Here is a 23,371-nt window from a genome sequence, read left to right as displayed (position 1 = left end):
TTGGTATAAGACGGGCAGTATAAAATTTAGTTTTAAGGTCAAGTCGCACTTGTCGCTTACCCGTCAAAGTGCTTGAAACAGGAGTGATGTGTACCTGTTCGAAGCATAGTGGGTAGAATTATGTTTTTTCCCACGAAAGTGTATAGAAATTCAAAATATGGTATCCGTGGTTTAACTTCTTTGGAACCTGTGTTCGTGGCACTGCGCGTACTGCGTATAGTGGGATGCGCTCCTGTTTACTTGAATGTTGCATTCCGTTCTCTGTCCTTTTTGCCAGCAAATTGCCTTCATTTATTGCCCTTTTATGTTATCAAAATGGCATCACATCGGCTGTTTAGTTTGGAACGATGACAGTAAACTGTTGAAGCTATTCGTGGATACCCTGCATACCTTGCGTTTATAACAAAAATCAATTTAAAACAAACATGTTTAAAACATTTCTTTTTTCTTTCATAAGCCATGACGTCACGAATATTCAATTGCAACGTCATAATCGTCCGTAGGCTCATAAAACATGTTTTTTGTAAAGTATTTATACTAATATGGCATAATTAACGTAAAACATTTGTTTTAAATGCAATCCTACGAAGAGTATTTTTCACTGCCTCACTATACTTGCAATGATGGAGATTTTTTCGCGGTAATAGGCTTGTACAACAGTCACGAAGTGGGGGAGAGGCACACTGGCATCTATTGGCCGCGGAACAGGGTGATAACCATAGACTTCTGATAATTCAATCTTTCGCTGCCAAAAACATAAATCTTATTTCACATCTTTACTCTTTAGCAAACCGGAGGTCTCCGTCACGACAGGGTCATGTTTGCTCAATGCTCATCGTGTGTAATTTGTAACTCAGCTCTTCATATTCTCACTATCCCCGCTTCAAATCTCATAGTGACACGGAGCTAAACAAGTCAAGGCATGCAAGACATGTTGGTTTCGATGTTTGAATCGGTATGGGACAACACAGATGTCTGCTTAATTTCACGCAGGGACGCCGTGAACTTGGTTTGATCGCAATTCGCTTTGTCGATTAGTGATGCAAAAATATTTCACCACCCGACGCGGTTAGCACAGACGATCTGGCGTTAAAAATGTCACACTTATCTACGCCGTGAATGATGGAAAATATCTGTGCGGAGTTAAAACGCAAAGGCTCTTCGGTACGATGCGAATAAGCAGAAGCATGATTGTTTTCAAGGTCAAGTGACCCGACATTGATGTACTTTGTCTAAAAGTTACTGCACCTGATGAGGTATAGTACGATTCTACAACAAATGACCGCATGCATCTATGTTAGGAGATCGACCTTTCCATATAGTATGGTCCGTGGTCCCTATGTTTTTGGGATATAATCTCAGCACACAATATAGTAAAATTCTGACGAACTTGGAATGTTAGCTGTCGTTGGACCAGAGGTTCATAAAGTAATGGGTCACGAAAAACGTTGCAGACCATTAATATACCGAATTACGCATAGAGTCGTGCATAAATAATGATGAAGGATACCTGACATGTGACATCAACCTCGCTGAATCGCTGGCTTATTTGTAATGAATTATGTTTCATAGAACTGCGTTGCGTACAGTAGGTTGTTTGAGCCTTTTTATTTCACACAATCCCGTTAAAAAGCAGCATACTTACATTAGAAATGAATACATTTCAATGTATGAGTTTTACCATTAAAACTCAGATTTAGGTCGCGCTCTCAAAAGTTTAATAAGCATTGCGTGGACACATTGCAAACTTTGCATCGAAGATGAATGTGGGGTGTTTAAATACAGCTTACACAATTACACATGTTGTATTATGCAATGAGATGTTCTGAGTGCTCCTTAGAATTGACCAACACACATCGTATATTAGGAGGTATTGCAAGTTGCGTTTCCGAAAAGTTAGATCGAACGTACGGTAGTGCCACCCCACTATTTCGTAGAATTGATATCGCGCAAGATAAGCCTTCAACATTGAAATATGCAACATACTTTTGCCAACACGTCATAGATTTTAATTAATCTACTCCTCTTAATAATACATATACTAAACGAATACACGACTCGAAACACGTATTCTGGATCTTCGTATTGCGGAATTTTAATTTCAATAGGTTGATGACATATTTATTGTTTTGTATCGGATGGGAACGACTTTTTATTTTGGCCCGACATCATCCAACTGCCAAATATGGAGTGGAGACTATAAATCGTGGCAATCAAACGCCGTAAACTGAATCGCTTCAGCGTCCACTTTGTGATTACATCTCCCAAATTAAAACTCAACAAGGCATATGGATATTATCGTATGACGAGACTTATTTCATTGTTTTGATTCCCATACTTGATCATATCTGAAGATATTGACTCTGGAAAAAGAAGTTTTCTCCTTTACGTCTGGACTTTGGCGTCGGGTAATTTGGCCAGTAGTCTATTTGTCATTATTAGATGAAATTTTCTTCTATCCCGCGTTGTTGCCACCGAAAAACGAGGCTAGGATTTCCGCTTTTCAAGCAAGTGGGCCGTCGGCGCTGTGTTTTCCGATTCTGTCATTGTTAGCTATAGTGACTGATAACGTATTTATTCTGTATCTCGAACGTATTTTTGGCAGATTTTAATGGGCGATACGTTAATCAGGAGATGCGCGGATAAGGCAGAATGATAGTACTCAACAAAGGTAGACCTATATAGATCTTCCGAGGCAATAAAACATATTGGTATAGTGTTATTTCTAGATAAGATAAACCATGTCAACGTCTGTAAGTCAATCCCTAAACTTTCTGTTAACCTGCTCGTGTGATATCTGCGCCAAAATAGTCGGTATATGGGTCGTTGTTTTTCTGTTGTAGGTATGTGTTTAATTATAATTGAAGTTGCATGTTTTGAGAGTCCATATCACCCAGTGTATTAATGCTCTCCTGTATGTTATGTTGCTTAAAATACGCATCGAACCTATCAAAATCATGTATAGTTTTTCATGTTCCATTTTAGACCCCGTACCAGATTGGAAATTTCGTCATCTGAACTTTACTGAACATGCTGTTAAGATAAATCATGCGATGTAGCTACTTTATCGAATACATATGGTGCATTTCTTTCAAATCACTTGATGTTTATTACGTCTACGGTTAAATATATAGCCTTCGTTAAATGAATAACACGGTTACAACTTGAACCCCTGCTTAACATGTGCAATCTATTTATTGTAAGTGGTGTCTTCTAACAAAAACGTTTGGCCAGCTAAAAACAAGTCATCGCCCCATTCGAGCTCTCGCCTTGCTAATTTTTGAGTAACGGGCGATGGTATTACGCTGTTGCCAATAATTGTTGTGTTCCACATACTTCAGCGTAGCGTCATACTAGACATGCTACCCCTTGCGCGCATTAAAACACTTAATTTACCCCGAAAATCGGTTTTTGATAGAAACAAACTTGGGGTTCAGGAGTGGCACGAGATTTGCGACAAGTTCTATCAATAGCAGTGATCGTGGCATAAGTGCATGCTCATGTTCACAGTTAACTTGAGGCGTATTAGTCATACTTGTTTGAAGAGAAGTTCTAATTGTATTGGTTTGACTATATGCCTAGAACTATCAGAGGTAGTAAAATATTAACCGCTGGAGATGTCACGCTGCTCAGAGCGCATTTATCAGTCACCGTGAATTCGCATCAGTGTGTAGAGCTATATGAGTACAGCACGGTCAAGGTCTCATCTACTAGTAACGTGTGAACTATTATTTTGTAGAATGGCGAAGGACTCATAAGCCAGTTCATTTGCTGTGTAAAAACAACGATGAGTTTCTATACTGGATAAAGGCCTTCGTAGAATTGAATAACGTGCAAAGGTTCGGTCGCAGAAGCAGCAGGAGATCGTTGTTGATAAACACCCCTTCTGAATCCACCCTTTCGCTGCGCAGTGTTCACACCCTCGGAAATCAGGTATTGACCAATCAGTCTTCTGCCGTTTGTTTGAGTGATATAGTTTGCTGCGATAAGTACCATAATCACGCGCTACTGCGAAGACTTGCCTTCTAATACCCTGCAACAGCTATCTGTACTGTGAATATTGCCAAATTGGATAAAGTTGCCAATAGCAGTTAAGCATTTTCCGTCTTTAAGTATCCCGTGAGTACATGGACTTACATAGCCCAAGGCACGTAATATGTTTTGGTGGCATTAGGCTATACAACTACTTGCTGCTTTTTAATATCATGTCTCTGGATGATTTTGCTTTCTAGAAAAGAGCAGATGTATGACATCGAATGTTGTATGTGTCTTGTTGATATTCCGCTTTATGTAATCAGTAACACGTAAAGTACAAATATACTTTCTACTTAACGTGACTGAGGATGAGGGTTGATGAGCTATCTATTCTTTCATCTGACTAACTTCTAAACAGGTGATGCTTGGCATTGTTCCAAAAACCAGCGAAGCGAAACGTTATGCCTAGTGTATCGAGCAGTTGTTTGAGGCGTTAAATGCTGGTGTTATGGCTTCGATATAGACAGGTATACGATAATTTACAGTTTGAGTGGAACTTGATATTTCGTTTCAGAGTCGTGCCGCTGTAGGGCAAGAATTTTGGAACGACCCAGTCTGTTCATCAGCACCTTCTCAGCGTCATACGCCTCGAGATTGGTCGCCTAGTACGCATTCTTTACAAGACCACTGTGGACTGTACCGAGACAGTGACATGAGCCTAGATCACCCAGCAACAAACGGTAGAAGGTCATCTAAAGGTCTAAATTTGGATGATATCAAGTTCATCGACGATGAAGATACTCAAGAGCCAATTCGTACTGTGAGGAACCGCGCCAGTAACTTGAATCATACATCAAATTTACAGTTCACGCCTGAACAAGCCAGCATACCAGAGGACGTGTCGACTGAAACGGCAGTACGACCTCTGTCGAACAAGCGATTGGAAGCAAAACGCCGAGAAATCGAAAAATTAAAACAGAAAATTAAAGGCGATTCCATAAAACGCAACGCAATGGCCGGAATTGAATCTAAAAAAGACGTCGACCTACATCATAATTCAGTAGTGGACGCTAAAGAATCAATCCAGGAATTGGATGTACACAACAAACAACCAATGCCACCTCGTAAACGTAATTCGCACCGCGACCCCAGTACATTGTCTGCAGAAAGCAAACATCAGCCAAACGAGAGAGCACCGTCGGACAACACCAGCAGTGCGCCGTTCGAGAGACACGGATTTATGAGAGACAAAGTGAGAGAAAGAAAAAAGAATTCCGTAGACCGGGAGCGAACAGTCTCATCGCCAGCAGTAGTAAGTAATCAGAACTGTGATCGCTCCTGTCGGAGTTTTAGCGATCCAGAGGACGCGTGTAAAGATAAGCCAAGCGCTCCTGCAAAACTTGAAAATCCTATATATAAAGCCAACTTCGCGAGCGCAAATTTCCACAGACTTGAACGGGCTAGCAGCATAACCCATTTACACCAGCGCTTCACCGGCAGAAAACAGAAGAGCTTGCGTCAAAAAGTATTGCGGAAGTTGGGAAAGCAAGCCGTCTTGAGCAACAGCTCTCCGGATATAAACTCGACAGTCGAAAACGAAGGCAACTACAAAAACCAGGAAGACTCTGAAATAAAGCTTAGGCGTAAAGAAGCGTTCCGGATTCACAGGCGTCCGTCGTCTCCGGCGGTTTTGATTAGGTGCCAGTCCGAAGGTAGCTTGCTTTACGATAGTAGCAGCGGCAGTGAGGACGATACGCACGCGGACAATATGAGAACTTTGGAATTATCGGAGGAGACGTTTTTGGAAACCTACGGGGTGTTACCGCGCAGGAAAAAGAAAGGTTGGTAATTTATACCTGATGAATTCGAATGGTATATTCGTATTGTACTCAAACCGTAGTAAAACTCATGTTGAACTTAAAATGCAGCGCTGAATAGTATTACTCGGCTTTCATTGACATCTTTCGGGGGTGCGTGCGGCTCGAATTGACGTAATAAGTTACTGCTAGTATCGACTTGAAATTATACGGTGATCATTCATTATTAGGGCCGGGTACCTGGGTGATTCGATTCGTGTCGAATATTCGAGTACCGCTAGTTGTGACGTTATAGGACTACGGGCGATGTGGAAATTTCAAATAAGCAACTGCAAAGAAAGTATTGCCAATTGTCCACCACATTAAATATTATTTGGTATATTTCCAACATCCCTATTCGTACACTCTTGCGACAATATTGCGTGTTGATCGCCACTTCACAAAATGTAATTTTCACTAATATGCCATGTTTTGAACTGCTTGTGCTGGACGCCTTGATGCGATCAATCGAGGTTTCAAGGATTACACGGCGGAGAAAGTATACCAACCGCAAATGTCGTTGATGATAATATAACTCTGAGCGAAAAACGGCGTATAATTTTAGTGCTAAAAAAGTCATATTTCGGTTTTTGACTCGAATCATGACGATTAATATTCGTTTCGGATTCTGGTACTTGATTCATTTTCGATATCCCTATTGCTAATGACCTTACCCGTTATATTTATAGATAAGGCGATACAGTAAATTCGCAGTAATCCATATTTTTCGGTATAGTAAATTCGCAGGAATCTGTATTTTTCGGTAAACAATATCACATCCTTCCTGCAGGAACAGACAACAGCCGACACAAGAGACACACAACGTACAATCTACGCAACGCATTTTTAGACTTCCCGATTCAAGCCAATGAGGTACGATATCGGAAACGCGTCTTGTTTCTTCCTTATTCCATATTTTAAGGATATTGTAGTCATGTTCTAATAATATTTAGTCATTAGAGCCTATTAGCGCATAGGATGCTGGGTCACTAGCATAAAAGGAAGTAGAACAATGATAATATTGTGAGAATGAGGCTATCAGAATCGAACCAAAGCCTATGGTAGCATACGTATAATCCATATCGCATCTCTATTAGTATCAGTTTTGTACAATCATGATATGGAGGAATATACTTCATGTGAGTATGAGGCTACTAGTTTTGAATGTATTTTGGGTGCTCTGATTCATCAGGATTAGAACGCAGCTCAAATATATCTCTATAAGGTTATAATTCGGATTGATTCCTAATATGATCATTGCGATATACTTACGTTAACTTCAGCGTCATTGGCTTTAGCGATATCGAGTTTATCGAGGCAAACTACGCGGTACCCTATTAACATTCTAATCAACTTGATTTATGGCGTTCTGCGATTCTGCAGCTATACTTATTTCTTTATGCATTTACGGCTTCGAGTGAGATTGATGTAATCGTTGTTTTGCGAAAGGTGCTGCATAAATATTCTAGTTCACGCGATTTAGATGTTGATTGCAACTATTCGGGTATTCCTGATTTCATGAATCTTTAATGTATTTCCGGCTATTCAAGACAATTGTTGCGTAACATGGCGATTCTCATGGCGTGGGGTTTTTGACCAATCACAGTTTGTGCAGTTTTGAAGCGGATTGGATTATGCTTGTGTAGCAGCGCCGCAGCGGTATACTAATGAATCAAAGTCATATCGGGGTCACATCCTAATATCTGCAGTGCATCATTGCTTAGGACAGATGACGTAAGGCCAAGTGTATATCTGCGATGCTTCATGCGTTGTCGAAAATATTGATGCTTTAAGCTTCCGTCTGGTGATATTCACAAGGCCTCTTTAATCGCTTAGCGTATTGAAGTATCACCCGTCAATTCCTAGACCGATTTAAACTTTTCCGCAGTATAATAGTGTAATCACCGCTCCCGCATAGCGCTGTGTATTCACCATTCAGTATCACGTAATTTCACAGCGGATTATATTCACCTTTGCACAGATATGGCGAAGGTGGTATTTTGTAACATCGTAGGCGCAATTGTGTTTCGTAGCATGCGTTCGAATCTTTTGTGCATTTCGGGCATTAAGGTGAATTGGGCAGATAAGATATCGTAATGACGTCGCTAACTATAATAGCATCTCCGCGTGTAAATGGTCTAAGTAACATGCTGTGACGCGATGTATAGCAACGACTTCTCACATGCGTGCAGAACTGTATCTCACTTACTATTCGCGCTTTACTGTTTGTTTAAAGATGTGTTTTATAGCAGTAGATGCTTTTTCCCACGACAAGCAATAATATTGTGTAGTATTATTAATATCGTTTTAGAGATTACGCCCAGCGCTCGAATCGATGCGCTGTTGAAACCGCGATAAATTGACTTGATACAAAATAATATACAGCATTTTGAAGTAACCCGCCCTATGCGTTTTTCCGGAGTTTTCCGCTGCTATTTTGAAACTTGCGCGTTGGAATCTAGTTTTGGAGATAGCGCAGAGATCGGGGTCGATAAAGGGTGCGTTCTACGGATAATCCATTTCGACATTGAAGTCAAGTTTGTCGGAGTTGTAAATTAAGCCGGTCTTGATCTCCTGGCTTTGATCATGCTGTCAAATCTCGTCAGATCAATCGATGCGTTTTCGGCGCTGTGTATCTGGTCGGATTTTTGTTATATCGAAAATTGGAACTGCAGTACGTGATATTTGTTCTAATCGCGCTGCCTTGGAGGTTATCCTGTATCCGTGGAGTCTTTGGTGTCACGCTGACAAGCGAGAAGTAATTACTATGCGCATTGTACATTGTGCATTTGCTTTTTCTGAATTGAATATGATATATATTATGCACGTCCAACACCGATAATGCAAACTATACTATAATGCACCAGCTGTGTATAAGACTTTAAAGAATCGTATTAGCATTTGTATGAAGTTGAAGGCGGGATGCGCTGCTTCAAACTAAATCATCCTCACTATACTGACAATGCGATTCTGTTGACTGGACTGCAAAACGATGCATATCGTACCGTACAAAATGCACAAAGTTTTTACTGGGTGGATGGAACCTTAGTTTTACGATCCGATGAAACATAGATGCTAGTGTCAATATTAGTTGTGTAGTAGCTCAAGTTTCGTTCGATAGCCTTTTCTCACTTCGGTTCATAACAGAATTTGTGACTTATCGTATGCAATCGCAGTCGCTTGCATGGAATTACACGGCTCAAGTTTCGCTTAGAAGAAAACCTATCTGAAATACCAATCTAAACACACGCATTCTTCGCATTATAAATAGCAGCATGTACTAAACACAATCACTATACTAAGCCCTCTTGAAATGATACGTGATTTGTGTGACAACGTGCCGCAGGCCGACTGCAAGGTGATATTGGTTTTTGTTACAATAACGCGCGTCTGGTAATGGAAATATACAACTGGTCGTGGTTTAAGGTTGCGCGAAGTTTATCCAATATTTATTTATTTACTCTACAATGCTTTCCAATTAAAGACATTTTCGCTTCTGCGGATTACACTATGGACGACAATAGGTTTATCTTGGTCACGGATTTTTGCACCACATGTGTAAGGCGCCTTTGTAAACAATAATCTACGGGTTAATTATTTTGTTCATTACCGTGACAGTGTGAATTACATGTCTTGGTATGAGAAAAATAGTAATGGCGGACTCTGCCATTATGGCGATTCGGTCTGGCCGATATCGAATGTAACAACGCGGTTATTCTGAGTGTCGCGGTCAATGTTATCGCGATAGCTATCTGATATAGCGGCGTGAAATTACTATTCAACCGCCGTTTCTGTAAGCCTGTAATCCTGTGCAGAATATGATTCAAAATAGGTAGATACGCATCGCTCAAAATCTACGCTATATTCGAACGCCGGTGAATAGGCGGGATCGGAGCAATTACGAGCGGTATTGAGACACGGTTGTTTCTTATCTATACATATTTCCGTCGCCATGTCAATTAAGAGCTGTGGGAATATAAATTTCGGTATTCAAAATATCGGAAGCGACTATTTCTATACTCTTTTGACGGGCGCATTCGTGGGTTGATTTGGGTCGTAATTTCCCATGGCCTTCCGCGATATGGTACGGATTGATGTTGGGTTGATCGATCTTGTAGCGGCGAATGAGGTTTAATGTTGACCACAAACAATGGTTCGATATAAGCTTCACGCTTCAGTATATATATAACCGCTAAATCCTACGTGTAATCGATTTTGATATCGTAGGCTTATCGTAGAGGCGGTGGTTTGTTTTTGATTGGTCAGAAATCGTAACCACTAGAGCAAGTATAGTGCAATTGTAGGCAAAACCTATTCGAGTAATTCCAAAAAGTACAAGTACTCCTTTAGTGACCATGATCACTTCTACTAACGGGCTTTGGCGAATCGAACTATTGTAAGCTCGGCAATATTTAAAATCTTCTTGGAGGATCGTTTGACATTATTAGTTGCTTACTATACATTGATTTGATAGCGGCGGGTGCATTAGGATCTCGTGAAAATGTCGTAAAATCAGTTTGACCTGTCGTGATGTTAAATTCCTCCACACGCGCACGATTGCACATTAGAGATGTTCAAAACTGAATTTCTTATAACTGTACTACTGGCTATACTTGATACAATTGTTAGGTTACCTAAAAAACCACTGCTCATCAATTTTCCTGCAATTCCAACCTATACAGCCATTGCTATAAGAGAAAAAAGTTTTGGATTTATTTAATAAAATTAATATAGAAAATTTTCACATTCTACGGGCTACCCCATGAAATTGTAATTCGAACCAGCAGAAGCGAAGTTATTGATGTTCAAAATTTGAAATTTCAAATCATAATATATTATAGTCTTTTTACGGTGTGCACATCTGTAATAAATAATTTTAAAGAATTTGCCACCGTCAATACTATATTTTCCAAATCCAAAATTTTGTACTCCAATAACTTCGCTTCTACGGGTCGGAATTGAGCCAAATTTCTTGTGCATCGTTAACAATTTCATTGTGTAGCCAGGATATATTAAATAAATCCAAAACTTTTCTCTCTTGTAGCAACGCCTAGAAAGGTTTGAATTGCACCAAAATCGGTGTGCAGCGTTCTTCTTAGGTGACGTCACAATTCTATCAAGTAGCCAGTAGAATTTGAACAAAAAGTCATTTTCGAACATCCCTATTGCACATGACTTACAGTCAGGCCCGAGGTGACCGCATCGATAACATTGACACGTGGGACTTGTACAATTCATATCTTCTTACTTCAGAACGAGTCCCGGATTCTTCGTAGCAATTCCCATTGTCGCTTGAGCGGATGCGAAAGCGGGTCCAGCAGCAGCTCAGTCGGAGAAGGTGATTATGTTTCTTCGCCTTGTGAAAGTCGTTACTAGTACGCGATTTGCTACCGGTCGATTTAGCGCTAATGATATGTCGCGGGTTATCTAATAGAGTATTCACTGAATGACCACGAAATTCCATTTATTACCGTACACGGGATATATCAGTCAATGTTTGCTATATCAGGAATACATATGTTTGCGTGTAACTGCATAACGTACGCACGGCTATCGATCGCTAACGAGTAATGATATTTCCACAGCGTCTACCTCCTCGTCGGAATCCGCTGATAAGATTGAAGAGTTTCAAGTAAAGCAACCGCTCGGTAAATCGAAGTCGGACGGCGCCAAAGACGCGGTGGTGCCGAGGAGGCCGAGGAGTACAGGCTCCGGTGAGCTGGATGAATGAGATACTATGTCTCAGATTTTGAAGTGCATATTTTTATGTATAGGCCTACGTGTTGCGTCAGAACATGCCATTGTCCTATATGGCAATAGTGATTTTCCATTCCACCGCAACGATATGCACTTCAGATTCGGTCAAATTATTCATCCTGGTTACTCAAGTAATCTAATTTCTGGGTCTCTTGAAAATGCTACAGTAGACCTGCAGAGTATGGCTGTTCAAAAATAACTTTTTTTCCCGGCTTCCAGCCATTCACTGATTAAATTGTCAGGTTACGCTAAAAAACGCTGCACAACAAATTTGGTTCAATTCTAACAAGCATAGGACTCCGCAGAACCAATTAAAATTTTTAATTTATTATGGAAAATTAAAAAAATAATTTTCAAATTTTTCTGCCAACCCCACGAAATTGTTGAGCTGTCTTCAAAGACGTTGCAAAACAAATTTGAGTCAATTCCGACCAGTAGAAGCGGAGTTATGTGAGTTTTTCGATGATAATCCTCGGCGAACTCTGATATGAACCGAGCTTGCTTTTGTTGCATTCCTTTAAAGTTATTGCGATTTCTGTAATTCTAATCGAATTCGGAAAAAAAACTTTCGCTATAATTCTAATTTTAATCGTGTTTGGGAAAGTTGAACGTTTTCTATAGTTGTCCAAATCTTCCACCCACTGTCAGCACGCTGGCAACGCTCGTAAAACGCAGCGCGCTTATCATACGTCGACGTTTTGCAGAGGACGGCGGCAGTAATCCGAGAAATAAAGAGTCCCGAAACAGTTGGATAACGTCGCTGACACCGCATTTCGGGAAAAAGTTCAACAGGGAATCTCCGACGCGGGGCGACGTGAACAAGATCACGAGGAAAATCGTCTTCAACACGCCCGCTTCCAACTTGACGAACGCGTCGCACAAAGGTTATTTGTATTGGAGGAATAAGAAGAAACAGTTTGAAAGGTGTGTATCGTGCCATATTCGTGATATTGTCCGCTTATGAATCAGGTTTTCAACTATATTGGAGGAATTAAGAATGAAATTATTTGAAATTTGATAAAAATATTAGTTCAGCAATTGGCTATTCGTGATCTTGAGTTTACTTTCTTCCCTCCGTCACCAAACCAGTAATTATGACACGTTCAGAGGAAAAACAAGCGCAATCGTCACATCTACGGAATACGTAACGACTAACTAATGTACTATCATGTTTATGGTGGTTATCATTTCCATAAAGGTTGAAATAAAATGGGGGTTCATTGACTTTTGGAAATTTTCAAAGGGATCACGGTGTAATGGCGTTCGGAACCGCTGGTTTGCAGTGTGCCATATGCGCTTCGAATTGGTTGAAATATACATACAAGAGTTGATTGTTTACAAATGAAAATGGATACGGGTTGGCCGGCGTCCATTCCCGCTCCTTACCCTGGCTTATTGGCGTAAAGGTCAATTGCGAAGCAGACCTCGCAACGTTGCACGAAAGCCGATGCAAAATATATCGTTACATCGTTCCCACGCTTTTGGTATCAATGCGTAAAACGATCCTGTCCTTAGTAAATCCGAGACGAGCCCACCTTCAGGCATTATATTCAATATCAACAAACCTATCGCTCCGGGTTACTTGTAACACGTCTAACGCCAAGATCGCGAGATCCTAAACAAGTTAAGCCGACCTCGCGAGCGTGATGGCATCCGTCGCTGTTAGGCGTTGAATACGTAATTCTTCATTCGCGACAGTGATCTGTTATGGGTTGGGAGGAAATTAGAAGAACGCGGCATTTAAAACGTTTCCGAAAATGTCAAAGAGTGTTGTCTTAACTTTAGGAATTATTCTTATTAGAACTCGATGTCTGATGTCATCTAAACTTCGGTACTATCGCGCGTTTTATGAAATACAACCATGTACGGTCTACTAAGTTGCACTAAGCAGTGCAGATTGTCGAAATCCATGTTCTTTTCGTTCCAATGTGAAAGCTCACCATGGCAGATAGTTGGGTGATGGTACCGTACGATTTCGGTTTGATGATGCATATTTGGGATCGACGCGGCTTACAGTGGATCGGTATACCCATAGATTTCAATGGTCGACGGTTTTTCATACTTTAGGCGCGAGTCAAGACGTTGAGTGTCCTTAGCAGATGCGGATGGTATAAATAATGTTGAGACGCCCTACCCGTGATAGTAATATATAGTACAGATTCGAGTGAATTTGACACGAATCGCATCGAATGCCTGAGATTTACGTGGCACGTTTACACCGTCAGGTTAACGCCAGCATCGATAACGCTCGTAACTCGATCTTTTTGACCACCTGTGTAGTTATAATACTAGTATCTTAAATCAAGGGCGTAGAATTTCGGTACTCGAAAATTAGCTACGGATAGAACTCGAATCGAATACATTACAATTAACACATCTCTGATTCGAGTATTTGAATCGTTGGCCCTAGTGTTAATCATGAATCGCGGATTGCGAGAATAACAAACCGTAACTACAAGCAACAAAGACCACCGCTTTCACTATAGAAGGCCGTATCCCTCCTTATTTCTAGAATAAGGATACATCATGCCGTCAGGAACGCAAACATATATGTATTGTAAATATAGAAAGACCACCATCGCCTGTAAGACATTCACGTTGGTCTTGTTTGGCGATTTGTCCGCTAACACGGGAGTAATGTAAATCTCATCGCGTCGTCGATAACAGCTCGCCTTACAAGACATCTGAGACTATCCCATGGCTTTGCCGATAAGAATCTCCTGTAAACTTTCCGTTCAGGCTATGGTGCGTGCTGCAAGACTCCTGCCTGTACATGTACAACTCGCCGCAATCCGCGTCCACCGAGGACGCGATCGTGCTGCGCGGCTACAGCGTGGTGGCCAACGTGAAGAATCTGAACAGGTCGAGATTCCCGTTTCGGCTGGAGCGCAATGTAAGTTGAACTATGGCTACGCAGCTTTTTCCGAATCAAAATCGCCGAATCCGCAAAAACTTGGAAATTGGAATTTAAATCCGAAAAAATGCAGTAAAAATCAAGTTTAGGCACGAGAATGTCAATTGTCTGTACACCATGCTTGACTCGTTTCGCACTATACAGCTCTCCTGTAGCATGTTCAGGAAAATGGAAACTAGATTAGAATCAAAATTGTATCAGAAGCACTTCAAAAATTAGATTAGAATTACAGTACCGGCATTTCGCTCGAATTAATCTAATTACGCCACTAAAATTATATCGAGCTGGCTATAGTTTGGTGGATGTGTTAAATTCTATTTCATCCCAAACGTGACATGGGTTCCAGTCGGTTTTGGTAATGTTCGGAAATACCGCTCCGCGCGCGGTTTTCGAAATCCGACAAAAGACAGAGTTTATTGCTTCGTCAAACGGAACATTAATAAAAACAAGTTGAATGTGTAAGAAGCCAACGACCCACGCACGCTAATATAAGCGTGTGTAGCTATATCTGTGTAAGATAGCGGAATGTGACGAGATTTTATGGGTCAGTCTACTCCTCGCCCAATTGCAGTAAAATTTAGCCGCTTTAGCTATTGAATTTTATTAGTGTTACAGCCGCTTTTGCGATATTGGTATGCCACTTCAAAAGCTGAGTAAAACATGTAGGTTAGGTTACTCTGGATGGGCTTTTTATTGAATTATGGGACATTATGTGCCATTCGTTAAGGTTAAGGTCATGGTAATCTTCGATTAAACTCGTAGTTCCCATATCAACGCCATTGTACACATTATTAACATGTTTTCAAGTCGTGTATAGCCACCGTTTAACCCTATTGAATGTGGTGTAGCGTGCAGTAAAATGTATCTGTACCGTAATACATATATAGTTGCCATGTGAATATGTCACATGGTATTGAGTCGTATAGTCACCGCCGAATTCCGTAGAATACAGCGTTCGCTAAAACAGTGAAGATTTATCGACGCAATTCACGCAACCGGTGATTCCATACTCATGCGTTCAAATATTTGAGGTCAATGGAAGGGACTTTTTTATATATCATGTGACGAATCCATATCCTTTACGATTTGTATTGGCGGGAGAATACTACTCGCACGCTCTGATACTCTCCGTAATCAATTCACATCGACACCTGCATTTTGTTATTGCATACTCCAAAGTTTGGCTTCCGCTCGGTCGGCGTAACGACTTTTATAAAAAAAACATTGGAATCGACCGTGTTGTGAAAACATTTTCAATTCCTATCGTTTCGAGTCCGTTGAACACCTGCGGATAAATCGGATCGTAGCAGATAGGTTGGAATAGAATGCTGTGTTCACGTATTGATCGCGGTAATTATCGCTTTCAATGCAGCAAGTTCTAAAACGTTATATGTAAGTGGCGTTGGTTTCTCGCAACGATTATGAATTAATATGCATCTCTCCGATGATCAGATGTTATGTCGATTGCAGTTATTAAATATTATAAGGATTTGGGAATTATCGCTCCTCCGCCAGGCGCATCTCGAGGTGGTGCCATTAGAATAAGCGATTATTATCATCCTATCACCGTAATCTTTTCATTGAACGCGCGCTATACTTTTCGCTAAAACAGTTGACATAGGTGCCTCTCTAAATTCGATATAATGACATCAAACAAAGGTGTGAGTGTGGGAAGAATATATGTGAACGGTCGTAATGTATTTCAGATCATAGGATTGCGTTTGATACCTACGAGATTACCGTTTTCTTTCCCCGTTGAAGTTGATCGTTTTAATGATTCAGTGTTTAGTTATAGAAATTAAACATGGAACGGCAACGACCGATTTTGCAGCTTCGTTCCGCTTCGCCGAGGCTGGAGTGGAGAGTGGTTTTGCGTAAGCGACTGTAGGATTTCTGGCAATGCAAAAGCTATCTTCCCGAGCACAGAAATTAATGAATATGGTCTTGATCGAAAGCCACTGTTGCACCGATTTCGAAAATATAAATTAAAATAATGATCAGGCACTGGTCCACCTAGAATCCGTCCTCCAAGTCGAAATATCGGCATTGTTCGAACAATCGGAGAGTCGCAACGGGTCATTGTTATGGTCATTGTGTTGCGGTTACCCGATTGTTTTGAACAATGCCGATATTTCAGACTTGGAGGACAGATTCTAGGTGGATCAGTGCCTGATCATTATTTAAATTTATATTTTCGAAATCGGTGCAACAGTAGCTTTCGATCAAGACCAGATTCAATAATTTCTGAGCTCGTTAAGATAGCTTTTGCATTGCCAGAAATCCTACTGTCGCTTACGCAAAACAATACTCCTCTCCAGCCTCTGCGAAGCGGAACGAAGCTGCAAAATCGGTCGTTGCCGTTCCATGTTTAATTTCTATAGTTTAGTACTTCCGAACGGGGTGCGGATTGTGAGTTGTGTGTTGTTTTTTCGCAGGGATCGCCGACGATTCATTTGAGCGCCGACAGCGACCGGGATTATATGTTGTGGGTGGGAACTCTGGAAAAAGAAATGTCGATGGTCCTGCCTGCTTCTACGTAAGTGTCATCAACACTGATTTATGATGAAATATAGCCTGTTCTATTCAGTGTTATATAATAATTCCGTATAGAGCTTCTAACAACCTATCAAATATGTATGAATTGTGGCCCTTGTGGTTGTGGGTATATATATTTAGCTTAGCCTCTGCTATATAGGACGTTGTTTGAGAGGGGGATTGGGGGCTGCGTTTTATCTCAATAAAAATGCCATCCATATCTAAAACCTGTACCGGGCGCCTTATAACGCTCATACGTAATGTAAGGATACAACAGGTAAGACAGTGCGACCAACATAACCGCCATCATCAGTTTGATCACACATTGGTTATTTGCAACTATCTGCTGGCGTTGGCCGATATATTTTGTACGTGGACTTTGCATGGATATTGGATATCCCTACGCAAAACTTTCGTAGGCGGTCGGTATATGTAGGGCCCCGACCATACATGTTTTGGGGCTCATAGGTCATGATTGATGTTGCCTTGCGTGTTCTGAATGCGTATCCTGGGTACACAGGCAATGTGTCCACAATTTATAATTGTACACTGTATACATTTACGATACTCCGGGCAACAGACACCGTGCAGCTTCATCGCTACAAATGATATTCAATTGAATAGTACATTCTCATGCTCGCATTGAAATAAACCCGAATATGTTCGACTGACACTCGTCGGGGTTAATCGTCAGCAACCCTTACCCTTGACGATAGTCAGCCGAAAATATTCGGGTGTATTTCAATATGAAAATACTATTGAATCGCATATTAAAGTTCTGTACTTCCAATAATCTACAAATGATTTATTATCACCTACAGAGACACAGAAGTTCTCATGAGCAGCATCAAAAACACTATCAAACACACAAGCTCCGATCCTCAATCCGGCGACTCTACGGAGAAATCTAAAACGGTAAGAGTTAATGCTTTTCCAGTGACGTCTTGTTTGTTATTCCGAAACCCGGTCCGTTTTTCCGGATTTTCGTCTATTCATTTCCGAAACCGATCAGTCGACACGCACGATCGCCCGGGCCGCCACGTTTCTAGACGCCCTTTTTTCTATTCAGCCCGACGAAAATTCGACTCGCGAAGAATTTAATCAGCAGAAGGAACATCTTTTACGAGAGGTCCTGGCGAAAACGCAAAAGGTGATGGAGGAGCAGCGATTGTTGCAGGAGAAGGTAATGGACGAGTAGTGGTGTTATGTCATAAACAGCGTGAAAATGCGATGCTGTTGTCTTCCGTCGAGGTTGATTTGAAATATTTATATCTCAGCAGGTGCTGTTATTGGCTAAAATGTTACCCTCCCGGATTTGTAAATTTGTAAATGTTCCTCCCTATCCGGTTTATGTTGATGCTCGACCAGTGTGTCAATGAATGACGTTACAAATGAAAAACAAATTAATGAGTAAAGAAACCATATACACATGCAATTTATACTATCTATGCATGAGTTGAGCTTGCATGTTTTGTAATAGATATTATCGGATCAAGTCTTGGCCATATTTAAACCAAATACACCAGCTTTAATCCACAGTGTCCCATGATATTGCAGCATGATATTACGTGAATGCTCATTTGCTCATTGCTCATGCTCATCTATCGAATGACCCACATAACTATGTCGCACGTCAATTGCAAAGTCCATCAACTCTGTTAACCTTTCCGTGCTAATCTCGTAGCTGATGAATTCATAAACCATAGAGTCATAGACGATTTCGTATATTTCGACACAAAGATACAGGCCGGGGCACGCGCGCAACCGACCACAGAACGCTATTGGAACGCGCACTTTCGAACCGTTATCAAACCCGCGAAAGATAACGAAATCAACATTTCCGCTTTTCCAGCACTCCGACTCCCCACTCCCAGTCACGGTGTCGCCGCACGCGACCAAGATCTCCAAAAGCCAGCTCAACAATAAGTTCACCCGCGCGCGTGAGGAAGAGGAAATGCGCGCTACCAAACAACTGACGCTGCTCAACAAGCGACGCAACTCGGCTCAACTAAAACTCGACCAGATGGCCAAGCAGCTAGCCCCGAAATCGGGGCGACGGCGGCGCGAAAACCCGCAACAGTTCGGAGAACTAGAAGCCAAACTGCGGCAGATGCAAGCTAAACTCGACGAGGTAGACAGAGAGATAGCCGCGAAGCAGGCGATGCGTTTGGACGCGATGGAGAAGATACAGCAGCGTCTTGACTTGGAACTGCTCATACTGGAGCAAAGAGACACTCTGGACATTATCAGAAAACACGGCGCTTGGCAAGGTAAATACGCAGCGCACCAGCGAGGGGATGATAAACTGGCAGCTATTGATGAAGCTTGCGCTGCGTCCGAGTGTTCGGACGCGTCCTCGACGTCCGTGCGCTCTCCTGACGCGTCTGTACGTTCTCTCGACGCGAGCGTACGTTCTCTCGACGCGTGCGATTCGCGAGCGGCGACGCCTGGATCCGAGAGATGTTTTGGCGGGAAATCACCGACGGATCGTCGTGACGTTTTGTTGAGCAGCGGCTGTAGTGATGGTGGGGGATTCAGCCCGTGCAGTAGTAGTGTGTCTTCTTCCGTCGACGATTTGGACAAACCGCGTCTTGAAAGCGGCGCTAGCAACGGAGAGCAAACGCACGCGAAAGACGAAGTCGATCCGTCCATATTAGCTGATATCGAGGTGAGTCGGGTTCTGTTTGGTTACGTTGTGTTGTGAGCGTGGTGATGTAACCGCGTGGGATGAGCTGATTTGTTGGAAATCCTAATCCTTGATTCGGGTTTTATGGACCTAGAATAGTGATTCGCACTTTTGATCGCGGACCCCTTCAAATTTTGTGTGCAGTTGTGTGCGCCTACACCCAACATTTCAGAAGCTGTATTCGCCCCATAAAAAGAACGTATTTAGCCTAAAGTCCCGCTACTTTTATGAGGTTATAATGATTGGTACTCAAATATTAAACTCTAAGGTTCGTTGGTTCTACTACTATTATCATTGACATTCGTCCAATATTCCTGTATCGTGATTCCTTATCCTGAGTCCTGTCTTGTAGCTCGAAACAAGACTTTTGTACGACCGTCGTGGGTAATTCTGCTCACTGGGATTCAAATTCGTATTTACGGCGCTTGCGCGAATATCCTATCCTGATAAATATTTAGTGTACGACGCGGAATCAAAAGTTTTTTCACGATGTGATTCCCTGATTCTCTTCCCTACGCATGCAAGCGCAATTTTCGCTCGGAGCAGTCATGAGAACTGAGAAAACAATTGAACATTTAGAATAACTTGCTCCTTGTTTTTCGTCCTGTGCAGGGAGGGGGAATCGAGCGTTCAAAAGTATGCCAAGGGGGGAATTGAGTAAAACAGGCTGGGAACCGCTGCTGTAGGCTGTTATAGGCCGTTTCGTGCGTCTGTGGTCATGGTCATGTGTTCTTAGAAGCCTACGCCATTAGCGCTATCTTAGCGAGAACTTCAAAACTCACTCCTCTATTCGTGGTCGGCCGATAAAATGAATTTCGCTAAAGTTGTGGCGTCGACTCCGGAGTCTTGAACAATAATTGCAACCTCGATGACATACATTTTCATGACCACGGGTACAATCTTGATTTAGGCCTACTCCATCTGCTAACCATGTATTATGATCCTGCAACATAACATTTTCCCAAACTTTAGCTTCTTTTACACAGGATTTCCAAAGGTTCTCCCGCCAGAAACTTGCGTCTCTTGCCAATCAGCGCTCCTGAAGACCTCTCTCTCTCTCGTGCGCGCGCGTGATTGCCAACGTTTTCTGATAGATATGTCGCGGTATTGCGGATTTTCCACGCCAACTACAGTTCGTTTACATCGAGAATCTTCCCTGTTTATGCATATCGGATATAAATCTAAATCATATTGCGCGATATATTGGACGCTTGACGTTTTCCAAGTTTTGCTGCGTTGGTCTTGCTGCAATGCGTTCACATTTTTTGCCTACGTCGTCCGTTTGTTTGTTTTTCATTTGCTTCACGAAACTTCCACGTTTTTTGTTTTATCTTTTCGATTATATATTGTTCGATATTTTACTTGTTTATTATTTTTTATAAAATTGCTTCACGTCCACAAGGAAATTCATGCTGGTCTTGTGATTAGTTCTACTTGAAATGCAAGTTAAGAGGGTAGTTGTTGAGGGTTGATTAAGTGGTTACTGTCATCACTTACAGAGAAGCATAGCTGCGAGATGATGTCATTTTATATGAATAAAGTATAGATTTTTTTCGGTAAGCCTGAATTCATTGAGGAGATACGAATAGTGTGAGAGAGTTCGTAAATACGTATGTTATTTTGATACACCCGACGCCCTACTGGAAGTATGGTGGACATTAGCGAAGTACCGATAGAAGTATCGATTTCCAAGTAAGGAAAAAAGTAAGTATCCTAGGCATATATTGTTTTGCCTAAAATACTGGAAACTGTCTTATTTACTCTAAACTCATAACCACTTGAGTAACTAGTGCGAGTAGGCAAAACATACTGTGAAAAAGTGGAAGAGTCCAACTCTGCTAACATGTGTCCAGATGCAGCCTATCGAGTTAATTTCATGTCCAAAAATAGCAGTGGCCACAAAGCTGTCAAATAAATGCTCTGAAGTTTCGGAAATGCTAGGTGCCGTAATTTCCTGATAACGGATGAATATATCGGGATTATCGATTAGGGGTAATATCTTAAGGTTTTATCGGTATCGGCTCGAAAATATGATATCGTCAGGACTCTAGTTGTCATCACAAGTCTAATATCTACTTGGAGCCTATATCCTACGAAATCTCGAAATGTATGGGCGACGCGTTGTGTCTCATATAACGGAGACATCACCATCTTTACTCTATACCGTGTCCGGTGTGAAAGTGAATGCTTGGAGATGAAACACCTAGTCGGACAGTGCGCACTGCCGCCGCGATGAATGGTGCAATGGTGATTTGGATGCGGGGCAGCAGTGTAAGTCTGAATAGCTTTTCCGCAGCGTGGATATACTTATACAATATACATTATACATCGCGCACTCAACATCAGATTAATGCTGCCTACTTGACTCCGATTACAGGATTACGGCCGTTGAAACGAGCTTACTTGATAGAAATTTTGATGTCCACCGATTTACTCTCATTGTTCGAGCACAAGCAATGTAGAAGATCAACTGCTAAAGACTATCCACCTGCTGATTCTGGGTCAATGGGGATTACTCGCTTTATACTTACCCCAATGCGTCAGCCATGGAATTGCCAATCCGAATGCGTATCATGCCTTCTGTTTCTGCTAAACTCGGGATATTGTTTTTCAATCTAATTTGTATTGGACGTTCTATGAAATGCTATACTCAAGCCACTTATAGCCACTACATGATACAGGGAAAAGATTCGAAGGCATCCCGGCGAGTATACCTGAATTTTGTGAATCTACCAAACACCTTGTCTCCTACTAGGCTGACGAATGATTAATGATAATACATACGAAGAGTGGAACGTGGGGAGGAGACAGCTTATACCTTGTAATACCCTTGTGAGCTCACATCGTATGTGAACTGGGATATACAGTGGTATCGCGCTCACACAGGAGCCAACAATTGAGTCACCAGTTGATTTCATCAAAGTCGCCAAGCTAAGTCACCCTATATATAATATACGGTATTTGGTGCAGTACTTTCAATATCCTGCCAAATGTGCCACGAAAGAGAACGAAACAACTAGACCAAAATGTTCCCAGAACCCTACAGAGCGACCACGATGATGTCATAGTACCTGAGAATATTGCACAGAGTATACATTGCATATATATTTTTGATCCATTACAGATTTGGGGGGCTAGGCCTACTGTTGAATCGACTATTTTGAGGGTTCCAACCAGGGTTGTAATGACTCGAGTCACGATTTTTCTGATGACTCGACTTGACTCGAGTCATTTTCTCAAAATACGGAAATGACTCGACTCGAATCAATATGTGTATTGACTCGACTTGGACTCGAGTCATTGTGCATGACTCGAATCAAGTCATATGACTCGAGACTGAGGCGGCCAAGACCGACATTTCATTGTAATTTCAAAGAATAGTAAAGTAACCACCTCATTGGGATATCATCTATTGGTACTGGTACTTGAAAAAGCGACTAGAAACCATCAAAAGTGAGGAAAATTAGTATATTATAAATGCCAATCATTCGATATCACCAAACAGCGGGTTTAACAAGACTTCAACTGGAAACTGAGCAGTAAACACAATGACTTGGACTCGGAATCGAGTCATTATCCATGACTCGGACTCGAACCTCTGCTCGATGACTTGGACTCGTACTTGACTCGGTGGCGAATTGAAGATGA

General features: G+C 41.6%; 1 protein-coding gene across 1 annotated transcript in view; it reads left to right on the top strand.

Annotated features, from left to right (window-relative positions):
• LOC145449404 (uncharacterized) overlaps window positions 1-21,129 on the top strand; it is a 52,923-nt gene extending 31,794 nt beyond the window's left edge. Inside the window, exons 11-22 of the mRNA XM_080327755.1 lie at window positions 3,740-3,933; window positions 4,550-5,816; window positions 6,622-6,704; window positions 11,085-11,169; window positions 11,417-11,545; window positions 12,293-12,512; window positions 14,328-14,481; window positions 16,938-17,038; window positions 17,859-17,952; window positions 18,107-18,220; window positions 18,890-19,705; window positions 20,710-21,129. Of these exons, the coding sequence (XP_080183881.1) occupies window positions 3,740-3,933; window positions 4,550-5,816; window positions 6,622-6,704; window positions 11,085-11,169; window positions 11,417-11,545; window positions 12,293-12,512; window positions 14,328-14,481; window positions 16,938-17,038; window positions 17,859-17,952; window positions 18,107-18,220; window positions 18,890-19,705; window positions 20,710-20,766 (3,314 nt within the window). The 3' untranslated portion in view covers window positions 20,767-21,129. The remainder of the gene's footprint in view (window positions 1-3,739; window positions 3,934-4,549; window positions 5,817-6,621; window positions 6,705-11,084; window positions 11,170-11,416; window positions 11,546-12,292; window positions 12,513-14,327; window positions 14,482-16,937; window positions 17,039-17,858; window positions 17,953-18,106; window positions 18,221-18,889; window positions 19,706-20,709) is intronic.
• The last annotated feature ends 2,242 nt before the right edge of the window (window positions 21,130-23,371 follow it).

Source organism: Botryllus schlosseri, chromosome 11 (genome assembly GCF_051294905.1).
Source record: "Botryllus schlosseri isolate E-star chromosome 11, Bs_hap1, whole genome shotgun sequence".
Taxonomy (NCBI): Eukaryota; Metazoa; Chordata; class Ascidiacea; order Stolidobranchia; family Styelidae; genus Botryllus; species Botryllus schlosseri.
The sequence above is the reverse complement of the archived record's forward strand: the minus strand, read 5'-3'. Positions and strand labels throughout refer to the sequence as shown.